This window comes from Rhincodon typus, chromosome 3 (assembly GCF_021869965.1).
Source record: "Rhincodon typus isolate 14 chromosome 3, sRhiTyp1.1, whole genome shotgun sequence".
NCBI lineage: Eukaryota > Metazoa > Chordata > Chondrichthyes > Orectolobiformes > Rhincodontidae > Rhincodon > Rhincodon typus.
Window position 1 is genome coordinate 5,279,695 of NC_063334.1, and position 21,786 is coordinate 5,301,480.

Here is a 21,786-nt window from a genome sequence, read left to right on the forward strand (position 1 = left end):
TAGAGATAAGAAGCCTGAGACAGATCCAAGGGAGTGTAGCCAGTAAACTTTTTGGATTGCAAATCAATAGGATGCATAGAAAGATCCCAAGGCCTAGCGATTACAATGTCTGGTAAATACCATAAGACCATGGGAATTTGGGGGCTGTTCATAGGGATGCCCATCATTGATCAGGTGTCTCACAGGATTGGGTGTATGGATTGAGGGGGAAGGACAGTGACTATACTATATTTCATTCTTGTAATATAAAGTGTATAAAAATGCTGTATTTCTTTGTAAAAGCAGAGTGTGTCATTGATCTCCCTTCCAATTCAGGGACAAATCTTTGGCCCTCTCCCTGCATTGACTGAATTTCTACTTGAATAAACGTTTTCCACTAGCCTGAATCCTGCCTGCCTGAGTTTTTGTTCCCAGTCAGGGGGTGCACTCCTACAAGATTGGCGCTGCATGCAGGGTCTTTGTATGACCTTGGTAGATCTGTTCCAAGGTACTATTAAGTTTCACTTTAAATGTTAGAGCAGACTGCCCCATGTTGTTTAGTCCTCGTCAGCCATTTTGTGTCTTTCAAACATGGGCTGTGTCAATGTAAGCAGGTATGGGTCACCCCTACGAAATGGGAACGCAAAAGGTTTCGCAATTGTCAGCCTTTTTTCTAAAAACTACACCATGAAGGGACAAAATTTGTGCTTCAACAATACAAAACCCTCATTAGATCATACCCAAAGCACTACTAAGCACCACCCTAAGATGTATAATGTTGTTTTAGAGGGAGTGAAAAGCAGATCTACTAGAATTATCCTAGAACTTCCAAGGGTTAAATTGAGAAATAGCACATCATGCATTCTTCAGAATTTAGAAGTTTAAAACCTGATTTGATCGAAGGTTTCAAGGTATTTTGAAAAATGGAACACAGATTTGAAGAAACTATTTTCACTATTTGGGAATTCTAGGATGGGGGACTATGATCCGACCCTATATTTTAGACTGTCAGGAGGAAAATTTCTATATGCAAAGAATTGTAGAATTTTGGAATTCTCTTCCACAACTGGCAATTGATGTTGATCAACATTTTATTTTAAATTGAAGATCAATAGATTTGATAACCAAAGGCATCAAGAATATCAGACAAAAGCAAATAGGGTTAAGCCACAGGTCAACTATGAACTAACTGAAAGAAAGAAAAAGTTTGAGGTACTAAACTGGTGTAACTCTTGTAAGAGTTCCTATTCCTTAAACTCAATTGCTATTAATTAGATAATTGTGATCTGTACCTCAGCTTCAACTACCTGCCTTATCATACATTGTGGCAGTTTTTCCCAACAAAAAAAAAAAATGTGTCAATCTCAGCCTTGAAAGCTCAAATTTTCAGTTTCAGGGGAGAACCAGATTTCCCTTTTCCCTTCCTAAGTGACCTAACTTTAAAATTCTCTGATTCTTAGAATTTCCCACAAGCACTTTAAAAATCATACATTGTAAAACAGGCAATTTCTCAATGGCAATTCGCAGCTTTAGGCGGAAGTAAATTGAGATAGAGTTTGCTGTGACCACCATTGAAAAGATTTTAATTTTTAGTGACCCTCAAATCCTTATAAATTCTCTGTATCTGGATCAGCACTTACGTTCCTCTACCTTGTTTGGTGATATTCACATTGCTCAATGAGTCTTTAAACAGATTTATGTAAATTATTTAATTCCTACACAGCAAAACAGAGACATCTGTCAATACAAGATTACTGTACAATTGACTTAGAACTGCTGCTGTAGGAGAACAAAACCACTCAGCTTTTGCTTTTCTTTCCTTGTTACGATCCCCATAGAATCTAATAAAAAAACTCCCAAACGACTGACAGAAATAATCAAGTGACAAGATTTCACATTGAGACTTTTATTTTATTCAAACTAAAAACAATATCAAATCAAAATATTACTTGATAGGCAACTAATACATTGAACTAAAAAAGCACATATGCATTAAATAAATGATACACCTTTACGACTTGTTTCCCACTCTGCACTGCACTTCTGGCTTACCTGTAGCATTATAAGAACATGCTCAGAGTTACTCCTGGCTCACTTCTATTAGACATTCCAATGCCCTTCAAAAGCTGTTCCATTCAGCCAGAGTTTCCAAATTAGATTCCACCAGGAAAGTCCACTTGGTAACTCCTTGTTCCATAAATATCCAAAATTCATATTTGTTCAGTTCCCTTCCTTTTATTCGGAATGCAAGACTTCTGCTTCTCCACAACAGCAGCTGCTTTATTCCTGCACGCTGGAAGTCTCCAACCCCCACACACACCGTCTCTCTCAAAAGCAGCAGTCCTTTTACTGAGACGGTCACTGCACAAGTGAGTAACTAATTGGGAGGGAGGAGCATGGCTGAGAGGGTATGCTGAGTGACTGACACTGACTGGGGGTCTGGGTGATTTCAACATCCACCTCAATTGCACTGAGGGTATACCTTCACAACATTGACTGCAGAACATGGCTCAGCACCACCTTCAGGGAGAATTGGGATAGGCAATAAATATTGCTCCTGCACACATCTCAAATGGATGGAAAAACAAGACAATTTACTTTCCCCTCAAATACTGTTGTCTTTGCAATCCATGAAGGTTAAATGATATTTTAACAACTTTTGAGTACTCAGCAATGGCAAATTAGTGCTATATATATTAGCAAAACCAAAGAAATGTTTTATTGACTAGAAATAAGTCTTTATTTTTGCAAGAAAACATCAATAGTAGAAACTTGTTGTATAAAAGTGTATACATTAACAGAAATTCAGGGTGCTGAAACCATCACTATCGTGACAGGTTTTTGACATTACTGGGAGCATTAGCCAGGACAATATTTCAAGTAATTAATTAAAAACCACTAATGCTTTTGATCATTTGGCATGAATGTTGCTGCTAAATATTTACCTTCTTGCTGTCAGCGACATGTTTTGACAAAATATTTTGATGCTACAAGACAAGAAACACTAGTGTTGAAAGTGCAAAATTTTCCAAATTTAGATATCCAGCATTGTTTGGGAAGGTTTACCACAGTTAGATTCAGAACCAAATTCCTTTTATCCTTATTAGAACAGCACCCAGTGCATCAGAGAGACAATTTGAATCAGACTAGCTGTTCTGTGACCTCTACAAGAGAGATTAGAGGAAAAAAGTTATTAACAAATTGAGCTACCTGGCTCTAGCTACGAGTATATAATCTATTTTATCATTCAAATGGTCAGCATGACAATTTCAACAGTGACTTCATGAACTATACAGTGTTCCTTTGCTCCAAAGAATGTTCACTGCATTTTACACTCAGGATCAGCAGCAGAGGGCTTGGGCCACCAAGCATCATGTTCATTCTTCTCATATTTGGGTTTTCCTTGAGGACTTGCAGCTAAAGACAAAGAAAAATCCAAAATTAATAAAGATTAAGGTATGCAGAATTTATTTCAAATGCCTGATTCAGTACTCTAGTAGAGTGTTGCCAACATTATTTTACTAGGATGAAGAACTTTAAAATGGTTTCCTTTGAACTCCCCATAATATTGTGATTAGGGCTCACTGCCTTAAAGCCAGACTGCGAGCCCAACATTTCATCATCTCCCACTTCCAATATTTCCTCTTAAATCTTTTTAGCTATTTCACGGTATGTGAGCATCGCTGTCTAAGCAAGAATTAGTGCCAATTCCTTGCTGCTCACAGGGCAATTGAGGTCCAACCACATTGATGTGGATCTGGAGTCACACGTAGGCCAGACCAGGCAAGGAGAGCAGATTTCCTCCTGTAAAGGACGTAGTGAATTAGATGGGCTCTTACATGGTATCTATTAGGCCAACTGTTTATTCCAGCTTTTTCCAAATTCAAAATTCCCCATCTGCCATGGCCAGATTCAAACCCATGCCCCCAGAACATTGGTCTGGCATTCTGGATTGATAGTCCAGTGAAATTACCACATGCCACCATCTGTCATCTTCGAATCCTGTCATCCTATTGTGAGAACTAATCCAAAAGTCTTGCTTAAAGCAAATCTATCACAACCACAATTTCCAATTACCATGGGAGGGGACTCCTCCAATTTCCAAGAGAAGTCCACACTTGAAGGGGAATGTGAAAGGTATTGGAGAGAGTGCAGAAGAGATTGAGAATGGTTTCAAGGACGAGGTACTTCAGTTATGTAGTTTGAGTGGTAAGATTGGAATTGTTTTGTTGAAGAGAAAGTTAAAACACCATTTTCAAAATCATGAGGAGTCTGGACAGAGTCAGAAGGGAAAAACTGTTCCCACTGATGGGAGGATCAAGAACGAGAGGATACAAATTTAAGGTAATTGCCAAAATAAGTAGCAGTGATATGAGAAAAAGCTTTTTCCTGCGGCAGGTGGTTGAGTTCTGCCTGAGAATATGCTGTAAATAGCAAATACATTTAAGAAAAGATTGGATGTCTGAAAGGGAAGTAAATGCTGGAATACAAATAGAAGGCTAGCGAGTGGCACTCAATAAGTTGCTCCTTTTGAGAATCACTGCAAACATGATGGGCCACATGGCTTGCTGCTGTGATTTTAAAAATTCTTATCCTTGTGCTTCAAATACCTCTGTTGCATTGCCTCTCCCCATCACTAAAGATCTCCGGTCTGACACCCCTCAAAGTTAGCTGCAATTATTTAATTGTAGCCTCTTAAACATTCTGGATTTTAACTGGAGTGCCATCAATGGCCTTGCCTCCAGCTACCACAACCAGCTTCTGCTGTCAGTCTGTACACTGTACTCCTTTAAGGCATTCTTTCAAAGCTATTTCTTTATCAGGCTTTTGCCTTCATTAGGGATGTAATTTTTTTGGTATCAGCAGATTTTCATTTTTTTTTCACTACTAGATTTTTCTTCAAAAAAAAAAAAAAAAAAAAAAAATTTCCTCACCTGCATTTTTAATAAACTAGTGATAAGAAATTCCCACAAGACAGGTTTCTGACATCAGCATCTTAGAAATCCGCTGTTTTCAGTATTTAAAATATTAAACATGATTATGGTATGGGGCTTAAAATCTTTTGCAACTCTGTTACGTTGGGGGAGAGCAGGAACTGACTGCAGAGCTGTGACTGGAGCAGCCAGAGCAGGAAGGAACCTGTGACTGGAAGAACTCAAGTGGCTAGTGTGTTTATGACTGGATCTTCCACTTCTCCCACTCTTACTGTAAGAGTGAAGTGGAAGATCCAGTCATAAACACACTAGCCACTTGAGTTCTTCCAGTCACAGGTTCCTTCCTGCTCTTGCTGCTCCTTCCGAGATAGAAGCTAAGATTGAAGCAAAAACAAGGGCAGGCAGGAGGTGGGGAAACTGTGTTTACATAAGCTTGAGCAGCTACTACGATCAACTCTACAGCCACCATGCAGGAGATTTTGGCTGTGCCATCACCAATAGTTTGATATACTCTGGAAGGCAGAAGAGAAGAATCTGAAAAAGAGCAGGAGAGAGTCTCTACCAGTAATGAGATTGAAGACGGGGTGTGCAGAGTTGTGAGGTAATATACTTTGGAAATTGAATCGGGACAAGGGAGTACTGAATGAATGGTAGGACACTAGGAAGCTCAGAGGAATTGTGGGGTGCTTGTTCATAGATCACTGAAGGCAGCAGGACAGGTTAATAGGATATTTAAGACAGAAGACAGCAGACTTGCCTTTATCAGTGATGGCAGAGATTTAAGATCAGGGAGGTGATGCTGAAGCTGCACAAAAGCTGCACAAAAATTTGGTTTAACCACAACTGGAGTACTGCGTGCATGCCTGGTCACTGCACTAGAGGAAGGAAGGATGTGATTGCACTGGAAGGGCTGCTGAGAATATTCACTAGGGTGTTGCTCAATAAACTCAGGTTGTTTTTGTTAGAACAGAGAAAGTGGAGAGGGATGATTGAAGGATATAATATTACTAGAGGCATGGACAGGGTGGAAAAGAAACAGCTTTTCCCCTTAGTTGAAGAGTCATAAATGAGGGGGCACAATTCTAAAAGGTGAAGGACAGGAAGGTTAGAAAGGATTTGAGGAATAAGATTTTCACTGAGGGGGATAGGAATTTGGAATGCACTGTCTGGGACAATGGTAAAGCTGGGAAACGTCTCAAACTTGATCAGCACTTGAAATATCATAACATTTAAGGCTATGGGCCAAGTGATGGAAATTGGAATTAGTGTGCTAGGTCAGCACAGACTCAATGGGCCGAAGGGCCTCTACTGTTCTGTAGGACTTTATGATGAGGTGTTTGCTTCTAGCTCTGCTCCACAATTACTCCCAAAATCCCATACCTGGTTGCCTGCCAACATCTGACAGGACATATTAGCTTGGCCTACTCGTGACCTCATTGCTATCCAATCGCCGAGTGACTGAAGTAGCTCTGGGGCCTGAGCTCCTATCCCCAGGGAGGTGAGTGAATAGCAGGAAGAGGTGTAGGGCAGTAGATGCAGTTGAAAGGCCTATTGGCAAACTGAATAGCGAGGGGTGGGGGGCATGAATGAGTGAGGCGGAAGAGGGTTTTAAGCTGTCTCCAGACTCTGGGAGGAAGAATCTTGCACAGTTGCTTCATTCCCTTGAAGTGCTCATCTACTTGCTTTTAAAAGGGATGTTTTCTTTGATCAAAAACTGCCTAATCCTTCAGATGGCTTGGTTAGAAATCTTGTTTGTACCACTACTGCAAAACATCTTAGGACATTTTATTTATGGCACCTTTAATATACTAGAAGTCAATGTTGGCAGACTACTCTCACTTTTACTACTGAGTGCTAATATTGGAAGCCTGCAGTGTTCAATATGAATGTGAATCATGCTTCAATAAGTAATTAATACTGTTGAAAAAATTTAGGAAGTTAGCTTTTGAAATGCATGGGTGGTTAGCCATTGTTCATCCAATGTAGCAAAAAGCCACAACGTAAAAATTAAGTGATATTGAGTAAGGAGAGATAATCCAAACCCTTACAGTAATAAAGATGTTTTAAAGCTCAAAAAAAAAAAGCATTTTGATTCTACACAGGGTTTAGTGTATTTTAGATTTAGAACCTGTGTGTAGGCTGTCCAGCTCTATATAATTTGATTTTGAAGGCTGTAAAGGATTTTTCTTGATTGCTTTCAAAATGAGAAGAGAGAAGGTTTTCCTGGATGTTTTTAGGCAATTTTTTTTTGTTTTCCAGATTTGACTATTCTAACATAATCCTCTTTAGTATCTTACATTCTACCCATTGTAAATTTGAACTTCTAAATTAAATCCAAAACACTGCTACCCAAGTCACACATTCACTCACTAACCCCCATCCCTGCTAAGGAATATCTTGATTTTAAAAAAAACACTATCTTTCAAATCCTGATCATTGTAAACTCTGTCCTTAAATCTCTCTGCCTTTTTATCTTTCTTTCCTCCTCTAAACTGACCCTTTTAGCTAAGCTTTTGATTGTCTGATCCTTATGTGGACTCATATCATTTCTTTCAATAATGCCTCTGCAAAGTGTTTGAGGGTAATTCAGGTCATTAAAAAGGCAGACTAAAAAATACCAATTGTTTTGGACTTCTGCCCCTTATTGGCAATGAGATCAATTTTCTACTCCAGCTACAGCAAATATAAACAATTTATCACAGTCAAGGCTACAAAAAATAAATATTGTCACATGCTACAAGAAACAAACCAATGACTTTAAAAGAAAATACTCAGAACTTTATATCCTTAAATTATTGAATATTCAGTGCAGAAAATCTTTAACAATATCACTTGACACCATTCTAAAATCATTTCAGATAACTTTGTTTTATTTTAATGTAAAAGCTGGTGATGTGCAAATAACTGAATGCTAGAAATCTGAAACAAAAACAGAAATTGTCAGAAAATCTCAGGTCTGGCAGCATTTGTGAAGAGAAAGCAGCATTAATACTTCAAAGTCCATTTCTAAAGAATGGACACTGGACTCTAAATATTGACTCTGCTTTCTGGCCACAGATGCTGCCAGAGCTGCTAAGCATATTTTAAATTCAAGTCAAATTACAGGCAGTTTATGCAAAAGCTCTCCTTCTATCATGCAAACCTCAGACACGTACGTTCACTTTGTTCTTGACAAAGAAAATTTCTGATTTGCTGTCACGTCAAATCTGCTCCTAGAAATTGGATCTTACTAATCACCCATGGCAAAAAAAAAATTAAGCCAAGTTATTTTCAACAGCTTAATTTGAAATAGTGATCTCTTAATATTTTAACCACACAAATACTAATGGTTTTTACCTCCAGGAAAACTCAGCCGAGAGTTATCAAATATTTTAGTTCGAGGAAGCGGCCACAGCTGTGATTCCATACCAAACGATGACGTCTTAGAAGAATCAATAGGTAGCACATTTTCCAAAGTTTTATTCTGAGTGGCAGTAGCTTTACTTTCAGCAGGAAACAAGGCTTTTGAAATCTCAACATTTTGTGACACTGGTAGTGAACATTCCTTCTGTGACTGGGAAGGGGGACTCTCATCTGGACATAAAGTATGGTGAATATTTTCTTGCTTGAATGGCATTCTGTCTTTCTCTTCATGTTTTGTCGCTCTTTCTTTCCATATGTTTTTCTCATATTTTAGCTCAGACACCATTCTAAAAATCAATTGAGATAACAATTTTATTTCAATGTAAATGCTGGTGTGTTGGGCAAAGAACTGCAAATGATGGAAATCTGAAACAGAAGCAGAAATTGCTGGAGAAACCCAGGTTTGGCAGCATCTGTGAAGAGAAAAAAAAGTTAATATTTTGAATCCAGTTCTGAAGAAAGGTCACTGGACTCAAGACAACTATTTGCTCTCCACAGATGCTGCCAGACCTGTGTTTCTCCAGCAATTTCTGTTTTTGAACCAGTATTTACAGGTTATTTTCTCTCAGAATTGCAATAGGGGTAAAATAAATTCCTCTAATAACTTCATGTTTAAACAGCAAGATTGAAAAGCAAAGCAAGCAATGTAGCACATCCAACAGCAAAGTTTCTAAAGCACAATGTTTTGTGTTAAATAATAGCTGAACATGCTCAAATTTGACATTCAAGATGGAATAGCTTAATATTTGGTTTTGCTGCGCAAAGAAGAACATCTAACAAGGAGTGGTGATGGTGTTGCCAACACAGCCATGGGGCAAGACCGGCAAAACATTATTCTAGGGTACAGAATCTTCAGGGAGGACAGGGGAGGGTGTAAAGGCAGAGGTGGTGTTACAATATTGAATTAAGGAGTTAGCTATCGCAGTAAGGAGGGATGATATCTTGGAAGGGTCTTCAAATGATGATTTGTGGATAGGGCTCAGGGATAAAAAGGAAGCGCAGTCACACTGTTGGGACTATGTTTATAGACCCATGAACAGCCAGCAGACAATTCAGGGAGGTATGCTAGTGTAACTATATTAAAAGGATTTCAACCTCCCCAACATTGAGATAGTCATAGTGTAAAGCGTTTAGAGGGATAGATTTTTTTGTAATGCATTCAGGGAAGATTTTTATATCATTAAGTAGGAGGTCCAACAAGGATGGTGCAGTGCTGTAATAAATGTGGAGCTGGAGGTACACAGCAGGCCAGGCAGCAGAGGAGCAAGAAAGCTGACGTTTCGGGTCAGGACCCTTCTTCAGAAATGAGGGAGGGGGAAGGGGGCTCTGAAATAAATAGAGAGGGGGAGTGATAGAGAGGGTGATAGATGAGTGCACATAGGCAGTGGTGGGAGTTGGTCAGTGGTCAGTGGAGGTGGGAGGAGCGGATAGGTGGGAGAGAAGACAGACAGGTCAAGGATGCAGGGATGAGAGGGGGTTGAACGTGGGATGAGGCTGGGGGTAGAGAGATTTTGAAGCTAGTAAAGTTCACATTGAGACCATGGGGCTGTAGGCTCCCAAGGTGGAATATGAGGTGCTGCTCCTCCAGTTTCTGGGTGGCGCTGTTGTGACACTGGAGGAGGCCCAGGATGGACAGGTCGTCCAGGGATTGGGAGGGGGAAACGAAGTGGTTGGCGACCAGAAAGTGTTGTCGTTTGTCACGAACCGAGTGCAGGAGCTATACAAAGCGGTCTCTGAGCCGCCGCTTGGTTTCCCCGACGTAAAAGAGGACACCGGGAGCAGCGAATGCAATAGACCACATTAGCGGATGTGCGAGTGAACATCTGTCTGATGTGGAAGGTTTTTTTTGGGTCCTGTGATGGAGGTGAGGGGGGAGGTATAGGGGCAGATGTAGCACTTCCTGTGGTTGCAAGGAAAGGTGCCGGGGTGGTGGGGCTAGCGAGGAGTGTGGAGTGGATGAGGGAGTTGCAGAGAGAACGGTCCCTACAGAAGGCAGATAGGGGTGGGGAGGGAAATATGTCCTTCGTTGTGGGGTCAGATTGCAGGTGGCGGAGAATGATGCGTTGAATCCGGAGGTTAGTGGGGTGATGCGTGAGGACAAGGGGGATTCTGTCTTTGTTTTTGTTGCAGGGAGGGGTTGTGGGGGCAGAGGTGCGGGGAAAATGCAAGTGATGTGGTCAAGAGAGTTTTCGACCACGGAGGGGTGGGGGGTGGCGATCCTTGAAATATACGAGGACATCTGAGATGTTAGGAAGTGGAATGCCTCATCTTAGAAGCAGATGCGGCGGAGGAATTGGGAGCAGGGGATCGCTTTCTTGCAGGAAGGTGGGAGAGAGGAGGTGTAGTCTAGGTAGCCATGGGAGTTGGTGGGCTTGAAATAGATATCAGGTTTTGACTTGGTCACCAGAGATGGAGAGGGGGGTCCAGGAAGGAGAAAGAGGTATCAGAGATGGTCCAGGTGAACTTGAGGTTGGGGTGAAAGGTGTTAGTAAAGTTGATGAACTGTTCAAGCTCCTCGTGGGAGCATGAGGTGGCACTGATACAGTCGGTGTAGCGGAGGAAGAGGTGGGGGATAGTGCCAGTGTAGCTGCGGAAAAGGAACTGTTCCACGTAGAAAACATTGGTGTGTAAAATAGGATATTTTGGAATTCTCCCTAATAAGTATATCAAAGGGACAGAATATCCACAGGGAGAAACAAAGAATAGGGTCTGTTAGGGATCAGTTTATGCATAGACATCACTATAGTGTTAAACAAGTACTTCACGTCTTCATTTCAAAGGAGGATGTAGATGCAGAATTTGGGAAGACGGACTGTGAGGTTCTTTAGCAGTTTGTCATACAGGATTAAAAAAGTGGACAAATACCCAGGTCTGGGTGAGTGTATTCCACGCTGCTGCGGGAGACAAGGAAAGAAATTCATCATCGGCACTTGTTTGTTAACAAGTATGATTTACATATTGCCACCCTTGGAAATTCCATGTCACTGATCATGGGTTCAGTGGGTCCTTGTGTTGGTAAGCCCAATCCTAGAGCAGCATCTCTGACCACACATTTGACAGGCGTTTCTGGAAGATGGTAGTAGTCCTTGACCTGGAGATCATTGGCATTCCTTTTTTGTACTTCCTCTTGCTGAAGGGTGTTCTCAAAGAATTGTGCCTCTTTATAAAGGAGTTTCCTCCGAACAAGGATCTCCCACATGTCGACATCCATTTTGCATTTCTTGAGGGAAGCCTTCAGGGAGTCTTTGAAACACTTCGTTTGCCCTCCTCTCATTCAAGTGCCTTCCTGAGCTGGGTGAAGACGATTTGCTTTGGCAGTCAGAACTCCAATATCCTAAGCATGTGGCCGGCCCAGTGGAGTTGGTTTCAGATGACTGTAGCCTCAGTGCTGGTGCTGTTAGTAGCTTCAATGACACTGACATTAGTTCCTCTCATCTAGGAGGACAGATGATCATCTCAAACAGGTAAGGGAAGTATTCCACGTTTTGGAGGATTTCTCTTTTGATCTTAATGGAGGGACAGACCAGAACTTGACTTGAAACGGGTTGCTAAAAGATTTTAGTCTTGAGGTTGAGGCAGAGACCAATTCTTTGACATGCTTCCGTTCTCATCCAAATACTGAAGTACCACAAGCAAGGTCGGTGTTGTTTTCTTCTTGGATTTCAACCAATTGAGGAAGCTTATTGTTGACAAGAAGAATGGTGGAGATGAAGTTGGAGAGAAGGGTGGGGGCAATGAGTAATCCCTGCTCAATCCTTGTTTTGACCTCAAAGGACTGTCGTAGACATTTTGTCATGGAGGAGATGGAGGATGTTGATGAATTTCACTGGACAGCTAGCCATTGACAGGATCTTCCATAGCACTTTTTGATTGAGTCAAAAGCCTTGGAACCATTGAAAAGGGCAACATAAAGTGGTTCGTGTTGTTCCTGGGATTTCTCTTGGCATTGCCAGACAGCGAAAATCACATTCATAATTCCATGGTTTGATCAGAAGCCACACTGGCTTTCAGGAAGGATTTCCACAGACTGGGAGAGGGCACCTAGTGAGGATTTGGGCTATAATCTTCCCTGCAATAAAGAAAGAGGTAGTTTCTCCAGTCCACTTTATACCTTTTCTTGAAGACTGTGGCAATAACAGTATCTCTGAGCTCATCCAGCTCTACACCTTGTTATCTCAGATTCTCCAGCATCTGCAATTCCTACTATCTCTGAGATCAGTCTGGATTTCTTCTTTGTCCCAGATTTTCAGAGGACAGATGATGTTCTGCTCCTTCCAGTTTGAAAATTTCTGCTGAAAACAGTCTTCTCCTGTAGCTTTTCCATTCTTCATGCGTTTAATGGTGGCCTCAACTTCTGCTATACTAGGTGGAAGTCAGAGATAATTTTTGATGGGGAGTTGAAGGATTTCCTCAAACATGTCATCATCAACAATTGCATTGCAGTTTAGGAGTTCTTTGAAGTGTTCTCTCCATCAGAGGCTAATATTTTCTCTGTCTCTGAAAAGTGTGCCATTCTTACTTTGTACCAGTTTGAGGCCAAGGGTGTTGGTTCTGTAATATTATCTTAGTGGCGCTGAAGAAATTCTGTGCTTGTCAGCAAGGAGTTGCAGATGCTTAGCTTTCTCAGGCCACACTGGTTTTTGATTTCCCTTGTTCTTCTATGTAACTCTATCTTCACTGTTTGCGTTTTCCTCTTTGCCTCACTGGTGATGTTGCTTTGCAAGGTATGGAGAGCTTTCCGCTCCTTATCAAAATAGTCGTGGATGTTGTTGCCATTCTCGTTGAGCCAGTTTTGATGTTTCCTGGTCTTGTACCTGATGGTTTCTTCATAGCAGGAGACGTTGGCTGTCTTCAGCTCTTTCCAGACATCCCCCAGTCTGTTAAAATTAACTCTTGAGATTTTGGTAGAGACCTTGTCGGATGTTCGCAAGTATGCTTGGCTTGTGGAACTGCTTGATATCAAGTCATTTTCTTCATCTTTAGCGGATTCTGGTGGCATTGAGGAGCAAGTGAGTTGGTGGTCTGTCTAGCAGTCATCTTCACTGGTCATGGCTTTGACAATGAGGACATCCTTTAGGTCTTGGAATCAAAAGGCGATTAGGCGAGCATTTCCAGTGCTTTGATCATGGATGTCAAAGAAATTTTGAACTTGTCTTTTTGGTGAAAGTGTGTTGCAGATAACCAGCTGATGTTCCGCACATTTGGTGAGCAAGAGAATCTCATTGGAACTGCAATTCCTGACTCGTTCCTTTCCAATTGTGGCTTTGAAGTCCCCAAGGATAATAATTTATTTTCCTTGGGAATTTTGGTGAGTATGGTGTACATGGTGAAATAGAAGCTTTCTTTGCATCATGGTTTGGAGCACAGGTACTCCTAACCAATTGCCTGTTGGTTCTTGGCAGGTTGTAGGCAGAGTCATGAAGGGATCATTGATGCCAACACGGAGCTCAGAGTCAGTTGAGTTCAGTTTAGTAGTGAAATCAATTCCACACACCCTGGGTTGATCCTCGAGTTTTGCTCAGCAGCAGGTGTACCACTTTCTTCTCAGCTGCCTTGTAGGTTATTCATGCTGATGTGCCGAGTTCACAGGCAACGAGGGCAGTTTTTCATTCAGGACAATTGTTTTGCTCGTTATCCATATGGGTTCATACATTCCAGGATCCAAGAAGGTGTCTGACTTTGGTTTTCAGACCGCAGGTAGATGAGCCCACTGGTTGTGGTTTTCCAGCCAAGTTGGTGATGGAAGAGTGTGTTTTTAGGGCAGTTTTTCTGGCCTCTTCCACATGTAGAGTGAGCTCAGTGGATCCTGAAGATGGTTGTTCAGTTGTGAAGAAAGCAGCCCAAATGCTTTTCTGTTCCTATGCCAAGAGCGAAATGACCGAGTCAAACTCTACCGCCTACGTGCCGGTCTGAAGTTAGGGACTTTTAGATCTCTCAATCCCGTCCCTGTCACCTCTAGCCGATCGCTGCAGGATTCATGGTGCACATGTGCAGAATTCTTCAAGGTAGAGACCTTGTGTGGGATATCTTTTGACATGAGAATGCTATTACACACCAGCAGACACATGGTCCTTGATAGAAGGTAGAGATTCTAGTTCCAGCAAAAAAGGAAACCTTGATGATTGGCGAACACCCTACTCCTGCAGCCTTCATCCATCATCGCCGTCATTGTTATCACACATATAGCTCCTGCTTCAATCACAGTTTAGCACTTGTTTCGGATTACATTTTGTCTGGTTCCTCCCCGCTGACGTGACCATTGTGGGTAACCCTTCCAGGGGTGGGAACTTCTGATGGCATCACTCTCAGGATGAACTGAACACTCAAGCATCTCCAAACACAGTAAGCTGGCAATCCACTGAAATTACAGGGGCTCTGACCCAAATATTTAACTCCTCTTGGCCACTGAGGAAGTGCCAGAGGACTGGGACAGCCAATATGGTTCCACTTTTCCAGAAAGATGGTAGAGATATACCAGGGAATTACAAATCAGTCCCTCAGTGGTGGGGATACTATTGGAGAAAATTCTGAAGGAGAAAATTAATCTCCACTTAGAGAAACAATGTTTTATCAAGAATAGTCAGCATGGCTTTGTTAGAAAGAGGTCACGCCTAACACATTTGATTTAATTTTTCAAGGAAGTGGCCACCAGATGTGTAGAAGAGGGTAACGCAGTTTATTTCGGCAAAACCTTTGACAAAGTCCCACGTGACAGACTGTTAAACAAGGTAAAATCACATGGGATCCAGGGCAGTTCAATTCAAAATTAGCTTAGTGGTAGGAGACAGAAGTTGGTGGTAGAAGGCTGCTTGTGTGACTGCAGGCCAATGTCTAGCAACGTTCTACAAGGATCAGTGCTGGCTCTCTTATCTATGATTTAATAAACAGCATAGATGAGAACTTGGGGGAATGATAAGTAAATTTGCAGATGCCATGAAGATTGACCAGGTGGTTGACAGCGAAGAGGAAAGTCTTAGGTAACAGGAGGATAAAGATGGATTGGTCAAATGGACTGATCGGCAGCAGATGAAATTTAACCTTGACAAATAAATGGTGATGCACTTTGGAAGAAGTAGTAACAAGACAAGGGAGTACTCAATGAATGGCAGGTCTTTAGGATATTCAGGAACAGAGGAATCTCAGGGTGCTTGTCCAGACGTCCCTGAAGGTGGCAGTACAGGTTAATAGGGTAGTTTAGGAAGACATACAGGACACTTGCCTTTATCTACTTGTGACATAGATTAGAAAAGCAAGGAGGTCATGTTGAAGCTATACAGGACTTCAGTTAGGCCACAGCTGGAATACTATGAGCAGTTCTGGTCACCACACTACAGGAAGGATTTGATTACACTGGTGGGGGTGTAGAGGAGCATGAAGAGAGGCTAGATAAATTTGGGTTGATTTCTTTAGGACAGACAAGGCTGAAAGGGTCCTGATTGAGTTGTCTAAAATTGAGGAGCATGGACATGGTGGACAGAAAGTAGGGTATTTCCATTAACTGAAAGGTAAATGACAAGGGGCATAATATTAAAGGTGAAAGGCAGGAGATTTAGAGGGGATTTGAGGAGAGAAAATTCACCCAGAGGGTGGTGGGAATCTGGCATGCACTTCCTGGGAGGGTATTTGAGGCAGGAAACCTTACATCAATTAGGACTTGAAATACCATAACATTTAAGGCTATGGGCCAAGTGCTGGAAAGTGGGACTGGTGTAGATTTAGAGTAGCTTTTACTGTCAATGCTCATTTGATGGGCGAAAGGGCCTCTTCTGTACTGTATGATTTTATAACTGACAATGGGCAATGGTTGGTGGGGGGAGCGGGGAGCGGGGAAAGCAGCAAGACAAATTTACTTAGAGATGCAAATGTGAAAGGATCACAAGGTGCAATCCTTAAGGTTACTGGTACCCTGTGAAAAATTTCCAGAAGATTTTTAACTTTGGCTCCATACTTGCACAAGGCCCTTGGACACCACTAACCAAATTGTGTATACATTGAGTAATTAGAAAACACATATTTGAATGTGAAAAATTACCTTGTAAGGTGTTCATTTTCCTTCTTAAGCTGATTTAGATCTCGAGTAAGTTTAGCTTTCTCAGCATTTAGAACAAGTACCACTGCATTCTGAACTATACCACTTCCAGCACTACATGTGAGTGATACATCAGAGGAACACGTTTCATCTTTAGTATTTTCAACTGTAACTAAAAGAAATTAGAAGTCAATTGGATATTATACTCTCACTAATTAATTTTGTCAAAAATTAAATCTGAATACATTAGAAAGCTACCAACAAGAAAAGATGATGTATTTGTATTTTTGCTGGACAAGTAATATTTGATTGGAAACCCAGGTAATATTCTGGGGTCTTGGGTTTGAATCCTGCCAGAGCAGATGGTGAAATTTTAATTCACAAAAATCAGGTCTTAAAGTGCCTTCGTGAAGGAAAACTGCCACCCTTATCTGCTCTAGCCCACATGCAACTCCAGACCCACAGCAATGTGGTTGACTCAACTGCCCATTGAAACAACCATGCAAGCCATTCAGTCCTACTTACCAAAATCTGGGGCTAGTGCTAAAATTGACAGCAGTCTGACGTAGTCATACTTACGGAATCATACCTTATACAATGTTACAGACAATACCATCACCATCTACAAGTGAGGTCCAATCCCACTGCCAAGATAGATGAACAGAGGTAACGGCTCAAAAACATAGTTGCTGGAAAAGCTCAGCAAGTCTGGCAGCATCTGTGAAGGAAAAAGACAGTTAACGTTTCGGGTCCGGTGACCCACTATCAGAACTGATGGTGGCTGGAAAAATGTCAGTTTATATGCGGAAAAAAAAAAGTGAGGGGGTAGGGAGTTGCAATCCTTAAGGTTACTGGTGCCCTCTGAAAAATTTCCAGAAGATTTTTAACTTTGGCTCCATACTTGCACAAGGCCCTTGGACACCACTAACCAAATTGTGTATACATTGAGTAATTAGAAAACACATTTGAATGTGAAAAATTACCTTGTAAGATGTTCATTTTCCTTCGAGCTGATTTAGGACAAAGAGTTGATAACAATATCAACTCGTTATCATCTGTCTATCCAACTGCTCTTCTCGCTCTTTAGGCTCTATCCTATCGTTTACTCCCTACCCCATCCCCCTCTCTTTTTTCTGCATATAAACTGACATTTTTCCAGCCACCATCAGTTCTGAGGGTGGGTCAATGGACCCGAAACGTTAACTCTGTTTTTTTCCTTCACAGGTGTTGCCAGACCTGCTGAGCTTTTCCAGCAACTATGTTTTTGTTCCTGATTCACAGCATCCGCAGTTCTTTCGGTTTTTATTAGAGGTAATGGCACAGTGGCATACATTCAGGAGAGCAACCCCTGGAGTTCTCAACAGACTCTGGACCCACTGAAACCTCATGGCACCCAGTCAAACATGGGCAAGGAAATCTGCTGATTACCACCACCCTCCCTCCCTCTTTAGTTAGTCAAATCAGTACCCCTCCTTGTTCAACACCACTTGAAGGAAGCACTGAAGGTGGCAAGGACACAAAGTACTTCAGTGGGGTGGGGGTGGGGGAAGAGAATTTCAACATCTATTGGCAACAGTGGCTTGATAGCACCATTACTGACTAAACTGGTAAAGTCTTAAAGGACATAACTGCTAAATTGGGTATGTGACAAGTGACAGGAGGAGAACAAACAAAAGTAGGAGAAACATACTTGGATGCATCCTCACTGATCTGCCTGTTGCAGATGAATCCAGTAGTTAGAATTCCTGCCATTGTGTCATATGGCACTATTATCATGTTAAATAGGGTAGACTTTGAGCAACTCAAGACTGAGAATTCATGAGACACTACAGACCATCAGTAACAGCAGCAGAACCATACTTCAACTTAATCTGCAACTTCATGAACCAGCATATCTCCTTCCTCCATCATTGTCATTAAACCATGGGATCAACCTTGGTTCTTGGAAGAGTGCAAGGGAGGAGAACCACTATGTATGCCGAAAAGAGGTGGTATTAATCTGGAGAATCTGCCAAACAGGGCTACTTGCATTCCAAACAGCATTAGCAGCAAGTCGTAGACAGAGCTAATCAATCCCACAATTGACAGTCAGATCTAAGATCTGCAGACTTTCCACATCCAGTTGTAAGTAGTGGTAACCAAATAAACAACTTGTTGGAAGAAAAAAAGCACTAAAAATATCCCCATCCTTATAGATGGGAAGCCCAACACATCAGATAAGTAGGCAAAAACGAAGGCTGAAACACTTGCAATAATCTTCAAATCAGAAGTTGATTGACCCTAATAGTCAGTTGGAAATTGACAAGCAAATATGAAAGGAGATCTCATATCTGTAAGAATATGAAGGTTAATATGGTAAGGAATTTTAACTTTCCACACAGACTGGGACTGGCATTGTGTTAAGGGCTTGGACAGGGAAGAATTTGTGGACAGTGTACAAGAAAAAACTCTTATTCAATGTGGATGTGGCTTCGAGTTGTGGTGTAATACTTGACCTACTGTTGGGGAATAAGGTAGGGCAAGTGACTGAGGTGTCAGTGGGGGAGCACTTTGGTGCAAGTGATCATAATTCTCTTAGTTTTAAAATAGTTTTGGACAAGTATAGAACAGACTAAAAAGTTAAAGTTTAAATTGGCTTTAGGCTAATTTTGACAGTATTAGACGCAGACATTTCAAAGTTGATTGGGGAGGCAATTTGCAGGTAAAGGGGTGGTTGGGATGTGGGAGGCCTTTAAAAAGGAGATAATGAGCTCAGAGACAGTATGTTCCTGTTAGTGCAAATTGCAAGGCTGGTAGGTGTAGGGAATGCTTGTTGACTAGAGAAATTGAGGCTCTGGTCAAGTAAAAGAAGGAAGCATATGTCAGGCACAGACAGTTGGGATTGACTGAATCTCTAAAGGAGTACAAGGGCAGTGGGAGTTTACTTAAGGAAATTAGGAGGGCAAAAAGGTGACGTGAGATCGCTTTGGCAAACAGAGTTAAGAGTCCAAAGACATTCTACAAGTGCATTAAGGGCGAAAGAGTAATTGGGAGAGGAGAGGGTCCCATAAAGATCAATGTGGCCATCTATGTGATATGGGTGAAATAGTAAACAAATACTTTGCATCAGTATTTATTGTGGAGAAGGACATGGAAGCTTGCGAACTTGGGGAAATAAATGGTCATGGCTTGAAAAGAATACATATTACAGAAGAGGTGGTGCTGGAGGTCTTAAAATGCATAAAGGTAGATAAATCCCCAGGACCTGATCAGATGTTTCCCAGAGCTTTGTGGAAAGCTGGGGAAGAGATTGCTGGGCCTCTTGCTGAGATATTTATATCATCGACAGCCATCGGTGAGATGCCGGAAGACTGGAGGTTGGCTAATGTGGTGTCATTATTTCAGAAAGGCTGCAAGGAAAAGCCAGGGAACTACAGACAGGTGAGCCTTATCATGGCGGGTAAGTTATTGGAGGCGATTCTGAGGGACAGGATTTACATGCATTTGGAAAGGCAAGGGTTGTTTAGGGCTTCGTGCGTGGGAAATCTGTTTCACTAACTTGGAGTATTTTGGAAGAGGTGACAAAGAAGATTGATGAAGGCAGTTCAACAAATGCTTGACGAGGTTCTGCATGGTAGACTGGTTAGTAAGGTTAGATCACAAGGGATCCAGAAGAGCTCGCCAGTTGGATACAAAATTAGCTTGAAGGTAGGGGACAGAGGGTGGTGGTGGAGGGTTGCTTTTTGGACTGAAGGACTGTGACTGGCGGTGTGCCACAAGGATCGGTGCTGGGTCCGCTACTTTTTGTCATTCATATAAATGATTGGATGTGAACATAGCAGGCATGGTTAGGGAGTTTGGAGAGGACACCAGAACAGGTGGTGTAGTGGACAGTGAAGAAGATTATCTCAGAGTACTTTGGAACCTTGACCAGGTGGGGCAATGGGCCAAAGAGTAGCAGTTGCAGTTTAAATTTTGATAAAAACGGGGTTTTGCATTTTGGCAAGGCAAATCAGGGCAGCATTTAATGGTAGGGCTTTGGGGAATGTTGTCAAATGAAGAGACCTGGGGTGCAGGTGCTTAGTTCCTTGAAAGTTGCGTTACTGGTGTACAGATTGGTGAAGGTGGCATTTGGCACACTTGCCTTTATAGGTCAGGGTATGACTTTAGGAGTTGGAATGTCATGTTGCAGCTGTACAAGACATTGGTGATGCCACTTTTAGAATACTGCGTACAATTCTGATCAGCCTGCTGTAGGAAGGGTGTTGTTAAACTTAGAGGATACAAAAAGATTTACAAGAACGTTGCTGGGACTGGAAGATTTGGGTTAAAAAGAAGAGGCTGAATAGACCAGGGCTTTATTCCCTGGACCGTCAGAGGTTGAAGGGTGTCTTTATAGACGTTTAGAAAATTATGACAGGCATGGATAGGTTGAATAGCCAAGATCTTTTTCCCGGGGTGGGGGAGTCAAAAACTAAAGAATGTAGGTTTAAGGTGAGAGGAAAAATTTTAAAAAAAGGACCTGAGCAGTAACCTTTTCATGCAGGGGGTGGTGCGTGTGTGGAACGACTTCCAAAGGAAGTGATGGAGGTGAATAGGAGTATAATATTTAAAAGTGTGTGGATAGGTATATGAATAGGAAGGGTTTAGAGGTATATGGGCCAAATGCTAGCAAATGGGAGTAGGTCAGATTGGGCTATTTGGTCAGCAAGAACGAGTTGGACCGAAGGGTCGGTTTCTGTGCTGATGACACTAATGACTTTAACGTGCTTATGACTCTGTGCCAAATGGATGATCCATCTTCGCCTCCTTCAGAGATCTTGTGCAACACAGATACTGGTCTTCAGCCAAACTGATTAACTTCATATAATATTAATGAATGGTTGAAGGCACTGGACCCCACTGACAATCACAGCACTAGGAGCTCAGGTTCATTTCCAGCCTCAGTTAACAGTCTGTGTGGAGTTTGCGCATTCTCCCCATGTCTGTGTGGGTTTCTTCTGGGTGCTCAGGTTTCCTCTCATAGTCCAAATATGTGCAGATTAGGTGGATTGGCCACGGGTAATGCAGGGATAGGGTGGGGATTGAGTCTGGGTGGGATGGTCTTCAGAGAGTCAACATGGACTTGAGTTGAATGGCATGTTTCCAGACTGTGGGGCTTCTTAAAAAAAATCCAAACATTCTGGCAATAGTACTGAATATACGTGCTCTAGAAATTGCCACTTTCCTAGTCAAACTATCCCAGCTAAAGCTACTCATCTACCCAATATACATGTGTATAACAGTATCTGTGAATGAGTGTCAGACAGATAGAGACAGACAGACAGACAGACAGTAGTAGGGAGCAAGAGGGCGTTCTGTTTTAATTCATCGACCAGATGTGGGAGTCAATGGCCAGGCCAACATTTATAACTACACTCACAGCAGTTAGGAGTGAGTAAAAGTGTCAACCATGTTGCTGTG

At 41.9% G+C, this 21,786-nt stretch overlaps 1 protein-coding gene across 1 annotated transcript in view; it reads right to left on the reverse strand.

Annotated features, from left to right (window-relative positions):
• The window catches only part of LOC109938075 (centromere-associated protein E), a 109,436-nt gene that overhangs the window by 17,299 nt on the left and 70,351 nt on the right, over positions 1-21,786 (reverse strand). Inside the window, exons 29-31 of the mRNA XM_048619690.1 lie at positions 16,348-16,516; positions 8,250-8,602; positions 2,032-3,396 (exon numbers count right to left, since the gene is read on the reverse strand). Of these exons, the coding sequence (XP_048475647.1) occupies positions 3,299-3,396; positions 8,250-8,602; positions 16,348-16,516 (620 nt within the window). The 3' untranslated portion in view covers positions 2,032-3,298. The remainder of the gene's footprint in view (positions 1-2,031; positions 3,397-8,249; positions 8,603-16,347; positions 16,517-21,786) is intronic.